This window comes from Salmo trutta, chromosome 6 (assembly GCF_901001165.1).
Source record: "Salmo trutta chromosome 6, fSalTru1.1, whole genome shotgun sequence".
NCBI classification, from domain to species: Eukaryota; Metazoa; Chordata; class Actinopteri; order Salmoniformes; family Salmonidae; genus Salmo; species Salmo trutta.
Window position 1 is genome coordinate 45,640,220 of NC_042962.1, and position 15,907 is coordinate 45,656,126.

Consider the following 15,907-nt stretch of genomic DNA (forward strand, 5'->3'; position numbering starts at 1 on the left):
TCACCACACCGTCTGTGTTCGATGTGGATAGGGGGGTGCTCCCTCTTTCCTGAAGTCGACGATCATCTCCTTTGTTTTGTTGACGTTGAGTGAGAGGTTGTTTTCCTGACACCACACTCTGAGTGCCCTCACCTCCTCCCTGTAGGCTGTCTCATTGTTGTTGGTAATCAAGCCCACTACTGTTGTGTCGTCTGCAAACTTGATGATTGAGTTGGAGGCATGCATGGCCACGCAGTCATGAGTGAACAGGGAGTACAGGAGGGGGCTGAGCACACACCCTTGTGGGGTCCCAGTGTTGAGGGTCAACGAAGTGGAGATGTTGTTTCCTACCTTCACCACCCGGAGGCGGTCCTTCAGAAAGTCCTGGACCCAATTGCGCAGGGCAGGGTTGAGGCCCAGGGCCTCCAGCTTAATGATGAGCTTTGGAGGGTACTATGGTGTTAAATGCTGAGCTGTAGTTAATGAACAGCATTCTTACATAGGTATTCCTTTTGTTCAGATGGGATTGTGCAGTGTGATTGCATCGTCTGTGGACCTTTTGGGGCGGTATGCAAACTGAAGTGGGTCTAGGGTGGTAGGTAAGGTGGAGGTGATATGATCCTTGACTAGTCTCTCAAAGCACTTCATGATGACAGAATTGAATGCTACGGAGAGGTAGTCATTTAGTTCAGTTATCTTTGCCTTCTTGGGTACAGGAACAATGGTGGCCATCTTGAAGCATGTGGGGACAGCAGACTGGGATAGAGAGCGATTTAATATATCCGTAACCACACCAGCCAGCTGATCCACGCATGCTCTGAGGATGCGGCTAGGGATGCTGTCTGGGCCAGCAGCCTTGCGAGGGTTAACACGTTTAAATGTCTTACTCATGTTGGCCACGGAGAAGGAGGGGGGGAGCCCGCAGTCCTTGTTAGCGTGCCGCGACGGTGGCACTGTATTATCCTCAAAGAAGGTGTTTAGTTTGTCTGGAAGTGAGATGTCGGTGTCCGTGATGTGGTTGGTTTTCTTTTTGTAGTCTGTGATTTCCTGTAGACCCTGCCACACACGTCTATAGCCACTGTGAGAGTGGTTATTCTACACTCTCGACAGACCCCTTTTGGCAGACCCATTCCAAACCTGCTATGTGCGACCGTAACCATGAGAGGACTACCAACAAAGTGGTTTGACAACGTCACTTTCATCACTGTGCTCCTTGTCTGCATCGTGACCATCTCCTACGGACGCATGTATCAGGTGGCCCGCAGAGTCATGGAACCCTTCAACTCTGACAATTGTCGCGCTCGTTACACCATTTCCTTCTATTTGTTCATGTTCTTCATGCAACTGCTGCCCTTATGGTGGATTATGCAGTGATATTGTTGGGGCCAAGGAAAACCATGTCCATAACACCTGCTTTGTCACCTGCGGAGCGCTCTATTCAGTTAACTGCAGAGCCCCACCTGTTTTGAGCTCCACATTTTAAGCAAAGAAATGAACAAAAAATAAATACATCATTTTTTTTGGAGGGGGGGCTTGCCTGTTTTGCATGTTATTTTGGCCATTAGTGCGAGTCACAATGTAAAAAAATATACATATTATTGAGTTAATAAAGCCGCATACAAACATGGTCTCTTTGTTGTTTTCTTGAGTAAGGCAGCTCCAAAATGCAGGTTTTTCAGCCTAGCTCAGTGCTTTATGTGGTGGTGGGGTGGGCCAGCAGAAAATAGGAGCATTGCACCGTGATTGGCTCAGTGTTCTGTCACTCATGGGGACACTACATCACGACCAAGTAGTAAGGGGAAAGGGGAATACCTAGTCAGTTGTACAACTGAATGCCTTCAACTGAAACATGTCTTCCGCATTTAACCCAACCTCCATTTGGCCCAACACTCTAAACATTAGGCTACCTGCCGTCGGTAGACATCGAATTCAAGTCCGTTGGCTCCTGCCATAGAATTACATTAGTAGTGCCCTTCCAAGAAGGCTCAAGGTCATTGGCCACAGATAAAAGGACGTCAAATCACGTTATATGTACAGTAGCTTTGATTGGACTGATCATGTCAACATCTTACTTTCAAAATCTTAGCTAGCAGTAATCATCATGAATGAAGTTGACAATCTACTGGCAAATCCTTTTTAATCCTTGTCATATGAAGAGAAGTAATGAAGAGAAATTATAGGTAAAACGTATCGGTGCTCGTCGGCCATTGGACATAAACATTACACAACAAGTTGGAAATCGCAAATTAAACAATAAGTGGTTTGTTTGGAAGGAATCGGTGACAGTGGCTAACTGCAAGCATTGCAACTGGGAAGTCGGGAATAAACGAGCTCAGACTGGGAAAATAAGTTTTGAATGGTCATCCAAATCCAACTCGGAATTGTAAATCCGGCCTCTTTGTCTTCCTTTGATGACAAAATTTGCCCACGAAGGACCGTCGCGTCACCTCCCTGTTCAAGTGAGCACATCACAACAAGGTGAGTTCAAAAATGTCTTATATGCTGCTGCATAAATGATGTAATATTCCAGGAAGATATGTATACTGTAGCTAAGAAAGTAATACTAAGTGTATGTTGTGAAGTAAGCTTTTAGTAGCCCATGTGCCTCATAATTTGGTCTATTTTCACCTCTTAATTTCGCCTAACATTACTGTTCTGACTCGGTGGTGCACATGTAGCCTATAACCTGTTTTTGAGAAATGTAATTATCGAATATTGCAAGAGCTTTCATTGTCTGCTAATATGCCCCCTTTATTTATCCTACGGTTCTGACTTGGTGTACAGGGAAAACACTGGAAGAATGGCCCATGTTCTGAATTCTGTCGCTGTACATTTCAAAAGTGCTTAACAAATAGTTATATTGTCTAAATCAGTCCTGGCTCACTCATTAATGTATTAATCGAAATTACGGATTGCCTCTTATCTGCTTGTTGTCCCTTATGCCATAATTTGTACATCTCAATTGTCAGTAGAAACCATATTTGTTTAAAGCAAGTCAGCTATATCAGCTATGTTTTTTAAAAGGCAGTAAATGAGGCTGAATGAACTGTTTCGCTGCCAGACACAGTGTTGCCAACTTAGCGACTTTGTCGCTATATTTAGCGAGTATTCAGACCCCTCTAGCGACCCATTTTCAAAAAAGCAACTAGCGACAAATCTAGCGACTTTTCCTGGTGTTATTGGAGACTTTTGGAAACTCTGACATGAAAGCACGTATACTTCTTACTCTTCTCAATGAGCAGCGGGTGCTGCCGTGGGCCCCACCCCCGTCCCAAAGCACTCACAGGCGGCCCAGTCCTCGCGCAGCAGTCCCTCCCAGCTGCAGTTAGAGCAGGAGATGTTCACCCCTCCAGACTGCAAATGAATCACGGATGCGGGAAGCCGCCGCTGGCTGGTCCCGCCCTGGCTTACATTTTAAAAAACAATTAACCTGAATTAGGGCCAGACTAGTTACCATAATTTTCTCACATTGCCATTGACAGTTTTTTCTATTGTCTCTTTTAGGTCCATTTAGATTGTTAATGTAGATTGTATATAAAAAAAATGTAATGGTTAAAAATGTTCATGTTTTACTCTGACTTGTTGTAGGCTCCTAAGTGGACCATAAGGGTAAAAACCAAACCAAATTAAGAAAACTAAACTAAAAAACATTATTTAAAAAAAATTAAATAAAAAACAAAGTAACTCCACCAGAGTGTCTCTTTTGGGTCACTTTTGCCTGTCCCAAGCCCGGATAAAGGAGGAGGGTTGGAATTGTGACATAAAAAAAAACAAGAATCGACAGAAGAAAGTTCATTTGTAGTTCTAAACATATTCAGGGTGTTTTTTACTCACTTTCTGTCTCTCCCACGACGTTATTCCTCTCTCCTACAGCGTCCATCACAATTACATGCACATGGCCAATTATGCAAATGAGGTGATGACGTCATTTAGCGACTTTTAGGACAGCCAATAGCTACTTTCTTTACTGAGGAGTTGGCAACACTGGACAAGGCTCCGCTGATAGCCAGGTGTAGCAGGTGTTGGGACTCTGCTGTTGGGACAGCTTTATGTAGGCCCTAACAGTTTGTGGGCACCGTTTGTCACCGTTATAGTGCAATTAATGTATTGTTTAGTGTTGTGTTGCGTAGTAATTTTGCTGGCATGCATCCCATTTTTTTTTGTTCGCCCACCAAGATGTGCATGCTAAAATCACCACTGTATGACATACCTCATACATACAACGCATCACAGAAATTAATGGTTTTGATTGCTTGGAACTTTTGTAAAGGAAGTTTCTTTCTACCATGCTGTTCTGTTCATAAAATGATTACTAACTTTACCCTCATTTAATAATGAAGAACTGCTATTGGGTAAACTATCTATTGTCAGAGCAGTTTACCGATCGCTGCAGCTGTACACAGCCCATCTGTAAATAGCCCATCCAACCAACTACCTACCTCAACACCATATTTGTTTTTCTGCTCTTTTGCACACCAGTATTTCTACTTGCACATCCTCATCTGCACATATATTGCTCCAGTGTAAATTGCTAAATTGTAATCACTAAACCACTATTGGCCTATTTATTGCCCTACCTCCTTACTTCATTTGCACACACTATATACAGATGTTTTTCTATTGTGTTATTGACTGTACGCTTGTTTATCCCATGTGTAACTCTGTGTCATTGTTTTTGTCGCACTGCTTTGCTTTATCTTGGCCAGGTCGCAGTTGTAAATGAGAACTTGTTCTCAACTGGCCTACCTGGTTAAATAAAGGTGAAATAAAACAAATAAAAGTGAATAAAGTTGAATCCCCCATCCTACAATGAATGTTAAGACGATTATGACAATATATTTTTTAAATATCACAGTTATTGTCCATCATTGTCGGTTACACGACTATAAGATTATTGTTCCAGCCCAACATTTTACAGGATTTGATTTAGTGGTGTGGTAATGTTCTGGTTTAATGGTGTGGTATACAGAGCCTTCAGAATGTATTCACACCCCTTGACTTTTTCCCAAATAGTGTTACAGCCTGAATTTAAATAGATTAAATGTAGATGTTTTTGTGTCCCTGGCCTACACACAATAGCCTATAATGTCAAAGTGGAATTGTGCTTTTTGAAATGTTTACTAATTAATAAAAAATGAAAAGCTGAAATGTCTTGAGTCAATAAGTATTCAACCCCTTTGTTATGGCAAGCCTAAATAAGTTCAGGAGTAAAAATGTGCTTAAGTCACATAATAAGTTGCATGGACTCAGTGTGCAATAAGTGTTTAATTATACTTTGGATGGTGTATCAATACACCCAGTCTCTACAAAGATACAGGCGACCTTACTAACTCAATTGCCAGAGGAAGGAAACCTCTCAGGGATTTCACCATGAGGCCAATAATGACTTTAAAACAGTCACAGAGTTTAACGGCAGTGACAGAAAACTGAGAATGGATCAACAACATTGTAGTCACTCCACAATACTAACCTAATTGACAGTGAAAAGAAGGAAACCTGTAGAGAATACAAATATTTCAAAACATGCATCCTGTTTGCAACAAAGCACTAAAGTAATACTGCAAAAAATGTGGCAAAGCAATTAACTTTTTGTCCTGAATACAAAAGTGTTATGTTTGGGGCAAATCCAATAACATATTACTGAGTACCATTCTCCATATTATCAAGCGTAGTGGTGGCTGCATCATGTTATGGGTATGCATGTAATCATTTAAGACTGGGGAGTTTTTCCAGGTAAAAAAATAAACAGAATGGGCACAGGCAAAATTCTAGAGAAAAACCTGATTTCAGTCTGCTTTCCACCACACTGGGAGATGAATTCACCTTTCAGCAAGACAATAACCTAAAAACACAAGGCCAAATCTACACTGGAGTTTCTTACCAAGAAGACCGTGAATGTTCCTGAGTGGCCGAGTTACAGTTTTGACTCATGAACACTTTCTGAAGGTACTGTATTTAATGGTGTGGTATATTACAAGACACAGCCATGCTGTTTCAGGTCAATACACTGCAAATGGTATGTTTGGTTTAAAGTCCCCCAAAATGACATATAGAAGCATCTCAGTGGGATAACATTTTTATTATTTCCAATGGTAATCAATACATTTGACAAAACAAGTACACATTCGGGTCATACAAAAATAAACTGCTTATTACCACAAACAAGGTGTAAATTTTTTGTTGGCTGGTAAAATACAGTACAAAAAAAGATGTGCAAGAAAAAAATGGAAAAGCTATTCCTCAAGTAGACATTTCTGATTTCTCCTCTGGTCTCAAGGACTCAATCTCCATAGCCATTAGGAACCCTAGTTTGGAGGTAAGTGGAGAGAGAGATTGGCAGCCCATGTCACTTCTAAAGGCAACTGACATGCAAAGCTTTTATACAAATGAAAACACATCTCTGAAGGGACTTTAACATGTGCGTCATTCGGTAAGGTTGCTGAGTGCGTGTACAATCCAGTCAAATTGCTGTGGTCTGTCTGAGGTGCTTTGTCCCTTCTAGTAATTCTATTTCTATGGTGTATACAATTTCAGTATGGTGTATACAAAACATATTAAACAATATATATAGATAAGTATTGAGACCGTGGTAACATATAGGACTGAGCATGTCAAAAATGTCTGTCGCAATTTATGTACGCCTGAGTAGGTGTTGTTGTTTTTAGTAGTCTTTTTTCTTTCGTCTCTGTTTATTGTGAATATTAAGTTGCTGTTTGTTCAATTAAATCTACAAAAACAGAATTTAAAAAAACTACTTCAGCCTCACCTTCGGTGTAGTCCATCTCAGGCCTGGTGGAGATGAAGATCCAGGCCATTCCTACCAGCACAGCCACTACCAGATTCACTATGATCCACGGGTTCAGGATCTGGTGCTCTGACCCAGGAGGCCTGGAGAGGGGAGGGGGTTGTAAACGTCACAATGCTTTTTTGTTTGTTTGGCTGGAGTCAGAGGAACAGAAGAAAAGGGAGTTCTCTTCTCTCCGACTCCCAACAGTGACACTGTGAGGTAGGATAATCAACACGCAAGAACTAACTAACATGTTAATAGCAAGACAATATGAACAGTTAGTTAGCACACCATAAGGTCTCGTTAGCACTGGGGTACAGGTTGATGCGGTCACTGGTCATTTGCTGGCTGAGAGAGAGGACCAGAGCTGAGAAGTACACTGCAGGAGGAGAGGGAAAGTTACTTCAGTGAAATGACCATTTGCCAAGGCCAGAGAGACAAAGTGCTTGCTGGGCTGGCTGGCATCATATACAGGTTGGCTCTGTCTGTCCTGAATGAATGAATAGAGTAACATTCTGTAAAGATGTTTTCACTCACAGAAAGAGGCTAGAGCAACTGGGTCCAGGGTGACAAACTCTCTCATAGCCATGGCGCCTTTGGCCAGATTCACCCTGAAATGGAAAGAGAATGAGTCTCTCTCCACACACACACACACACACACTGGGGAGGGACGGGGCACACTGGGGTTTGTTGTAAAATGTGCAAGCCTGTAGCTAGAGAAAGGAGATATATTTGTGAGGAGGTCCATTGATGGAACAGAACGACAGTGCGTTGTATACATACACACAAACAAACACCTCCTAGCTCTAGCCACAGGCCTCCCATATTTTCACAATGGCCACATTTATTTTGGGCCTGACCCCAGTGTGCCACACACAGACCCCCACTCTCTCTCCCTTCCTTACCTGTCAAAGGCTGACACGGTGCTTATAGCCAGTAGCAGGTAGAAGAGAGACTGTGCAGGGTAGGCCAAGCTGTGGTACTGCTGCAGTAGGTTAGGCAGAGTAGTGAGATGTTTTCCTGCCAGGGCATAGATCACTATGATGTTCCACACTGCATAGCCCGCTAGGAAGCCGTGGCAGAACAGCCCAATCCCCCTGTACATTAGAGAGATAGAGAGTAGAGGTCGACCGATTAATCGGAATGGACGATTAATTAGGGCCGATTTCAAGTTTTCATAACAATCGGTATTTTTGGCCACCGATTTGCCGAGTTTTATTTTTTAACCTTTATTTAACTAGGCAAGTCAGTTAAGAACAAATTCTTATTTTCAATGACGGCCTAGGAACGGTGGGTTAACTGCCTTGTTCAGGGGCAGAACGACAGATTTTTACCTTGTCAGCTTGGGGATGCAACCTTACGTTAACTAGCCCAATGCTCTAACCACCTGCTTTACGTTGCCATGGTAAGTTGCTAGCTATCATTAAACTTATCTTATAAAAAAACAATCAATCAATCATAAACACTAGTTAACTACACATGGTTGATGATATTACTAGTTTATCTAGCCTGTCCTGCTTTGCATATAATCGCATTGGCGAAAAAGGACTGTCTTTGCTCCGACGTGTACCTAACCATAAACATCAATGTCTTTCTTAAAATCAATACACGAGTATATATTTTTAAACCTGCATATTTAGTTAATATTGCCTGCTAACATGAATTTATTTTAACTAGGGAAAATGTGTCACTTCTCTTGCAACAGAGTCAGGGTATATGCAGCAGTTTGGGCCGCCTGGCTTGTTGCGAACTGTGTGAAGACTATTTCTTCCTAACAAAGACAGCCGACTTCGCCAAACGGGGGATGATTTAACAAAAGCGCATTTGCGAAAAAAACCACAATCGTTGCACGACTGTACCTAACCATAAACATCAATGCCTTTCTTAAAATCAATATACAGAAGTATATATTTTTAAACCTGCATATTTAGCTAAAAGAAATCCAGGTTAGCAAGCAATATTAACCAGGTGAAATTGTGTCAGGACTCTTGCGTTCGTTGCACGCTGAATCAGGGTATACAGAATCTGGCTCGTTGCGAACTAATTTGCCAGAATTTTACGGAACTATGAAATAACATTGTAGGTTGTGCGATGTAACAGGAATATTTAGACTTATGGATGCCACCATTAGATAAAATACGGAACGGTTCCGTATGTCACTGAAATAATAATGTTTTCGAGATGATAGTTTCCGGATTTGACCATATTAATGACCTAAGGTTTAATATATTATAGTTAAGTCTATGATTTGATATTTGATAGAGCAGTCTGACTGAGCGGTGGTAGGCAGCAGCAGGCTCATAATAGTCAAAGATATATGGTTTAGAGAGAAATAGTTGACGCGTCATAATTCCTGTAATAACTTGCGGCTGAACTTGAAAGGGGTTCCTTCGTTATTTTACCGTTCATGTCTTCCATAGAGAATGTCTTGATCTACTTCAAATAAGGTCTGTGTTTTGTGCTTAAACCGCCTCGGCGTTTTGATACCCGTGTAAATCTCACCAGGTAACGTTTGTCAACATATTTTTATAAATCAACTGTACAAAAAAATGTATCTTCGCTTATATTGATCAGTTATATCCTATGGATATCTACACAGTTATAAAATTGGCACGGTGGTGTAAGCCTAAACCAAACACAGACCTTATTTTAAGTTAATCTAAAAATATCCTATGGAATAAATGAAGGAACCGCTTTTCAGATTTTGCTAGGTGTCATGGGAATTATGACTCGCACTTTGGTAGTCAATTCTTACCATGCCCATTATTAAAATAGGATTTCCTGCATATAGAAATTATAGTTTTTGTTTTCAGCATTCATCACAGGTAACTTAAACTCTATTTTTATTATTCAAACAGTTGAGAGTATTTGTCTCCTAAGCAGACTCTTCAGTATCGTTGTCACTTCAGAGCTGTGTGTGTGTGTATATATTATATATATATATATATATATATATATATATATATATATATATATATATATATATATATATATATATATATATATATATATATTGGCCTTATTAGAGGTCAACCGTTTGAAAGACTGTGTGTGTGTATGCTCCCTCTATCTCACGTCTCTCTATTAGAGGTCAACCGATTATGATTTTTCAACGCCGGTGCCGATTATTGGAGGACCGAAAAAGCAGATACCGATTAATCGGCCGATTATTATGCTTTTTTTAATGTGTGTGTGTATATATATATATATACACACACACATAAAAAAAGCATAATAATCGGCCGATTAATCGGTATCTGCTTTTTCGGTCCTCCAATAATCGGCACCGGCGTTGAAAAATCATAATCGGTTGACCTCTAATAGAGAGACGTGAGATAGAGGGAGCATACACACACACAGTCTTTCAAACAGACACCTGCACACACATGCACACCTGAAACCACCATGTACCCTAACAGACACATCTTTGGTGGTCCACATCTGCTGGATGTCCATGAAGTTGTCCACCTGATCGCTGGACTTCGGTCTGTCTGACCGATCGGCCGCTTGAAACCTCTCTGAAAGTAAAACAACACATCATTATCCAACATAGAAGACAGGACACACAAGGATGTCCAAAGAATTCATATAAGGCCAATTTTTCCAGACACAGAAACAAGACTAGTCCTCGACCAAGTAAAGCTTCCAATGGAGGTTTTCCATTGAAATTGCTTCATAGTCCAGGACTAGGTTAATTAATCTGTGTCCTGGAAACCAACCTATACTCTTAAACTCTACCATGTACAGCTAACATAAAATAACAGAAGGAAGGGGACACTCACTGCTCCCCTCTACAAACACCTTCCCCACAGGCTGGCTCTGTCCCAGGGGAGCAGAGAACAGGGAATGCCGGGGGATGGGTGGCTGAGCATCTGTGATGATGTCATCGTCCTCTACATGAAGCTCGTTGACATACTGCGTCTCTGACACTTGCGACTTCCTAGGGAGTGACCACGAAAAAAATAATAGAAAGAACAAAAGAAAAGGGAAACTGAGCTCATTAATAAAGCATATCACAATAGAACCATATAAGTCAAAACATACCACACACATTTTACTCTACACCATAAATCAATCAAATTTGATTCGTCACATACGTGATTAGCAGATGTTATTGCGGGTGTAGCGAAATGCTTGTGCTTCTAGCTCCGACAGTGCAGTAATATCTAACAAATTACACAACATATACCCAATACACACAAATCTAAGTTGGAATGAATTAAGACTATATACATCATATGGACGAGCGATGTCAGAGCGGAACGGACTAAGATACAGTAGAAGAGTATAGAAAACAGTATATACATATGAGATGAGTAATACAAGATATGAAAACATTAAGTGAATGAGATACCATAGAATAGTATGGAAAACAGTATATACAAATGAGATGAGTAATGCCAGATATGTAAACATTAAGTGAATGAGATACCATAGAATAGTATAGAAAACAGTATATACATACGAGATGAGTAATGCCAGATATGTAAACATTAAGTGACTAAGATACCGTAGAATAGATAGGCCATATTATGGTGTCTCTTACTTCTTCCTCTTGGGTTTTTTGGTCACTTCTTCCCCTGCCTCTGCTGTGTTCTGGACCAGTCCATCCCCGTTCACCAGGTCAGCCTGGTCATCCTCCAGGTCTGAGACACAAACAAGCGAACGAACAACGCTCCACATGTAACTTATTACATTTCACAAGTACAACTATGACATATAGCCTATAAATGGTTATGGTAAAACAGAATGGAATATATTGAATATAAGTGGAATATAATCTTAACCATGCAGAAGTGATAGAATAAATAATACACAAACAAGATAATGTTTGAGTTAAAAGTAGGAAGAGTATAGGTATATGGTTCCCCTGAGGCATGTTGTTTACCTATAGTCAGGCCTGTTGTTTACCTAGTCAAGTGTGTTGTTTACCTACAGTTGAAGCTAGAAGTTTACATACACTTAGGTTGGAGTCATTAAAACTCGTTTTTCAACCACTCCACAGATGTCTTGATAACAAACTATAGTTTTGGCAAGTCGGTTAGGACATCTACTTTGTGCATGACAAGTAATTCTTCCAACAATTGTTTACAGACAGATTATTTCACTTATAATTCACTGTATCACAATTCCAGTGGGTCAGAAGTTTACATACACTAAGTTGACTGTGCCTTTAAACAGCTTGGACATTTTCAGAAATTATGTCATGGCTTTAGAAGCTTCTGATAGGCTAATTGACATAATTTGAGTCAATTGGAGGTGTACCTGTGGATGTATTTCAAGGCCTACCTTCAAACTCAGTGCCTCTTTGCTAGACATCATGGGAAAATCAAAAGAAATCAGCCAAGACCTCAGAAAAGAAATTGTAGACCTCCACAAGCCTGGTTCATCCTTGGGAGCAATTTCCAAACGCCTGAAGGTACCACGTTCATCTGTACAAACAATAGTATGCAAGTATAAACACCATGGGGCCATCATACTGCTCAGGAAGGAGACGCGTTCTGTCTCCTAGAGATGAACGTACTTTGGTGCGAAAAGTGCAAATCAATCCCAGAACAACAGCAAAGGACCTTGTGAAGATGCTGGAGGAAACAGGTACAAAAGTATCAATATCCACAGTAAAACGAGTCCTGTGTCGACATAACCTGAAAGGCCACTCAGCAAGGAAGAAGCCACTGCTCCAAAACCGCCATAAAAAAGCCAGACTACAGGTTGCAACTGCACATGGGGACAAAGATTGTACTTTTTGGAGAAATGTCCTCTGGTCTGATGAAACAAAAATAGAACTGTTTGGCCATAATGACCATCATTATGTTTGGAGGAAAAAGGGGGATGCTTGCAAGCCGAAGAACACCACCCCAACTGTGAAGCACGGGGGTGGCAGCATCATGTTGTGGGGGTGCTTTGCCGCAGGAGGGACTGGTGCACTTCACAAAATAGATGCCATCATGAGGAGGAAAATTATGTGGATATATTGAAGCAACATCTCAAGACATCAGTCAGGAAGTTAAAACTTGGTCGCAAATGGGTCTTCCAAATGGACGATGACCCCAAGCATACTTCCAAGTTTTGGCAAAATGGCTTAAGGACAACAAAGTCAAGGTATTGGAGTGGCCATCACAAAGCCCTGACCTCAATCCTATAGAAAATGTGTGGGCAGAACTGAAAATGCGTGTGCGAGCAAGGAGGCCTACAAACCTGACTCAGTTACACCAGCTCTGTCAGGAGGAATGGGCCATAATTCACCCAATTTATTGTGGGAAGCTTGTGGAAGGCTATCCGAAACGTTTGACCCAAGTTAAACAATTAAAGGCAATGCTACCAAATACTAATTGAGCGTATGTAAACTTCTGACCCACTGGGAATGTGATGAAAGAAATAAAAGCTGAAATAAATCACTCTCTCTACTATTATTCTGACATTTCACACTAAAATAAAGTGGTGATCCTAACTGACCTAAGACAGGGAATTTTTACTTGGATTAAATGTCAGGAATTGTGAAAAACTGAGTTTAAATGTATTTTGCTAAGGTGTATGTAAACTTCCGACTTCAACTGTATAGTCAGGCATGTTGTTTACCTATAGTCAAGCCTGTTGTTTACCTATAGTCAAGCCTGTTGTTTACCTATAGTCAGGCATGTTGTTTACCTATAGTCAGGCATGTTGTTTACCTACGGTCGCTGCCTTTTTCTTCTTCTTCCTTCTTTGTGGTACAGCTTCCTGCGAATCGGGGGTCAAGGCCTGGATGACCTGCGACTGCTCAGACCCCCCCATCCGGGCCATCTCCATCCCTGAGTTTGCTGCACATACAAACAACACAACTCTATTATTATATACTTGAGGTGTACTTACTATGGGGTTCAAGTCATTACTAGTACTTTAACTGTATATACATGATTATTTGACAGTGGAATGCAAGCTTTATAATTAACCCATAGCCTGAAACTTAAAGGCAGAGTGCCTCCAAAATCTGGAACAACGCTGTTCACCAGCAGTTCAACAGAAGGAGCTCCCGAGAACTATTCCTTGGAACTATTCCTTTTCCACCCACCCTCTGGGCTTTCAACACCATCCACCTGACTCTTCGACTTTCTCCTCTTGCTTTTAGGGACCGGCATCCCGTCTACATAGGAGACAAAACAGGTTAAGAAAACTATATACAAGCCAGCAGCGCCAACCTAAATTCAATAGTTAAATGATCTATTACAACACTCATCTGAAGGCAACTCACCACCTGTATCTTGACTTCATGCAGTTGTTCAAATGCCATACATAAAAAAGGGAAAGAGAGAGCGTGAGAGAGATGTTCTGCTGGGATAAATGAGTTGAAACAGTATCACAACAGCATAAGGAGGCTAGACTCACCTTGACATGGGGGGCAGGGCACGCTGTCCACGCTAAAAAGGACAAGGAAGAAGAGAATGAGGCTTGCCCAACATCTTACATAACACATCTTAATGATTACTTAATATTCTTCATTATATTCACTTATTTAACCTTTATTTAACTAGGCAAGTCAGTTAAGAACAAATTCTTATTTACAATGACGGCCTACCCCCCCGGCTGAACACTCCCCTAACCCAGACAGCGCTGGGCAAATTGTGCGCTGCCCTATGGGACTCCCAATCACGGCCAGTTGTGACACAGCCTGAGAACGAACCAGGGTCTGTAGTGACGTCTCTAACACTGCAATGCAGTGCCTTAGACCGCTGCACTCTTGGGAGGCCCTCAATCCATACATGCCAAGAGATAGGATCAGAGGGGAACCAAGGAACAACAGAACCAAGCAAGTGGTTGTACAAAGCTCTCTCCAAAACTTGCTTTCAAAGTAGATAACACTCCCAGTCACAAACAGTACATTTCTCCAATTGATCTCAACAATAAAATCCTTCAAAACCCAACAACCTGGACTCAGAAAAGAGAGTCCTTCTCATACAGAGAAAAGATCCAGCAGCACCAGGGCCCGGTTTCCCAAAACTTGGCCCAGGACTGTGTATGAGAGAGAACTTACCGTGATTTGTTTTCTCACCATTCCATCCAAGAATCAGGAAGGGCTCTGAGGATATTCCTGTGCCACAGCCTTGGTGGCACTGCCTAATCCTGGGCCAAATCTGGAGTATGCATCTGCCAAGGTACTGGAATACCAACCAATCAAGGCATAGATCAGATCAGACTATTCAGACTTGAGAGATTTTACCCCTTGAGGTGAAAGTGAAGAAGACCCTCAACAAAAATAGCTTAGACCAAACTACAACACCTTTATTGATGTAATCATTTGGTGTAAGAACAATGTTGATGATTATTAGGGCCATATTTAATTTCCCTCTCATATTGGGCCACAGTTTTGAAGTGACATAAATTACACCTCTTCATGGTGTTGTTGACCTTTGCCCCTAATGCTATATGGTTCTGCAGCAAGGTCCCTGTTACAGCCTCTCTGATTTGTTGTTGTTGGGCCCTCTGCAGGGTGCCGACTGCAGAAACCAGAGACCTATGGGAACCTGCTGTCTGAGAGCAGTCTTTTGACTTTAGGCTACCAATGTGCTGCATACTAGCTAGTTACAAGTCAAAAATACTCTTAAGATTTATGATATGGATAGCCGTGTAAGTGTAGTGGCGCATGCGCGGTAATGGTACCTGTGGAAGAGGCGGGAGGTCCCTCCGTCGCGTGCTTTGTGCCTAAATAAATATTTTGATTAAAAAACAAACTGCACACACCGGTCAACTGGAATAGGACAGAAATCACTAGGTATAACGAATTTATGGATAAATAATTATAGCTAACTAAGATATAGCAAAATTATAACTAGCTGGTCAGCTAAATTAGCTAGCTAGAGCAACCTTGTGTTCCGACCGTTACACGATTAGCTAACTGAAATAACTAGCTAGCTACATACCTGGAATACTCCTGTGTCCATTTTTGCGGGATACCCTATTAAAACAACCCCGATAAGAGATAGCTAGTTGGCTACCTAGCTGTTAAAACGTTTTGGGCTGGTAACGTCTGCATGTTGGTTGCCACGCTGTTTACCCGACCACTTTGTTTACACTCGTTGCCTTGCCATTACAGTGATTTTTAGCTGAGAACACAAAAAGGAACTTCCGGTTTTCAAAATAAAAGCCTTCTGTCTTCTACACATG

The 15,907-nt window shown here is 41.4% G+C and overlaps 1 protein-coding gene across 2 annotated transcripts; it reads right to left on the bottom strand.

Moving 5' to 3' along the window:
• Positions 1 to 6,039: 6,039 nt before the first annotated feature.
• LOC115196026 (transmembrane protein 237A-like) lies at positions 6,040 to 15,850 on the bottom strand. 2 transcript variants are annotated; one of them, XM_029756486.1, is made up of 15 exons: positions 15,664 to 15,850; positions 15,404 to 15,445; positions 14,778 to 14,901; positions 14,132 to 14,163; positions 13,998 to 14,011; positions 13,818 to 13,889; positions 13,438 to 13,566; positions 11,313 to 11,412; positions 10,549 to 10,706; positions 10,161 to 10,284; positions 7,672 to 7,863; positions 7,304 to 7,377; positions 7,058 to 7,145; positions 6,746 to 6,867; positions 6,040 to 6,284 (listed from the first exon to the last, which is right to left on the bottom strand). In XM_029756486.1, the coding sequence occupies exons 3-15, from the start codon at positions 14,796 to 14,798 to the stop codon at positions 6,220 to 6,222; spliced, it is 1,191 nt and encodes a 396-aa protein (XP_029612346.1). In that variant the 5' UTR covers positions 14,799 to 14,901; positions 15,404 to 15,445; positions 15,664 to 15,850; the 3' UTR covers positions 6,040 to 6,219. The 2 variants fall into 2 exon arrangements, with proteins under 2 accessions (XP_029612346.1, XP_029612345.1); XM_029756485.1 differs by lacking the exon at positions 14,778 to 14,901.
• Between the last annotated feature and the right edge of the window lie 57 nt (positions 15,851 to 15,907).

Excerpts from the sequence above, each read along its gene's own strand:
- LOC115196026 (XM_029756485.1), bottom strand. The coding sequence starts at position 15,684 with ATGGACACAGGAGTATTCCAG. Across the intron at positions 15,446-15,663 it reads TGGACACAGGAGTATTCCAG|GCACAAAGCACGCGACGGAG; the intron begins GTATGTAGCTAG and ends ATATTTATTTAG. Across the intron at positions 10,707-11,312 it reads AAAAAACCCAAGAGGAAGAA|GAAGTCGCAAGTGTCAGAGA; the intron begins GTAAGAGACACC and ends GTCACTCCCTAG.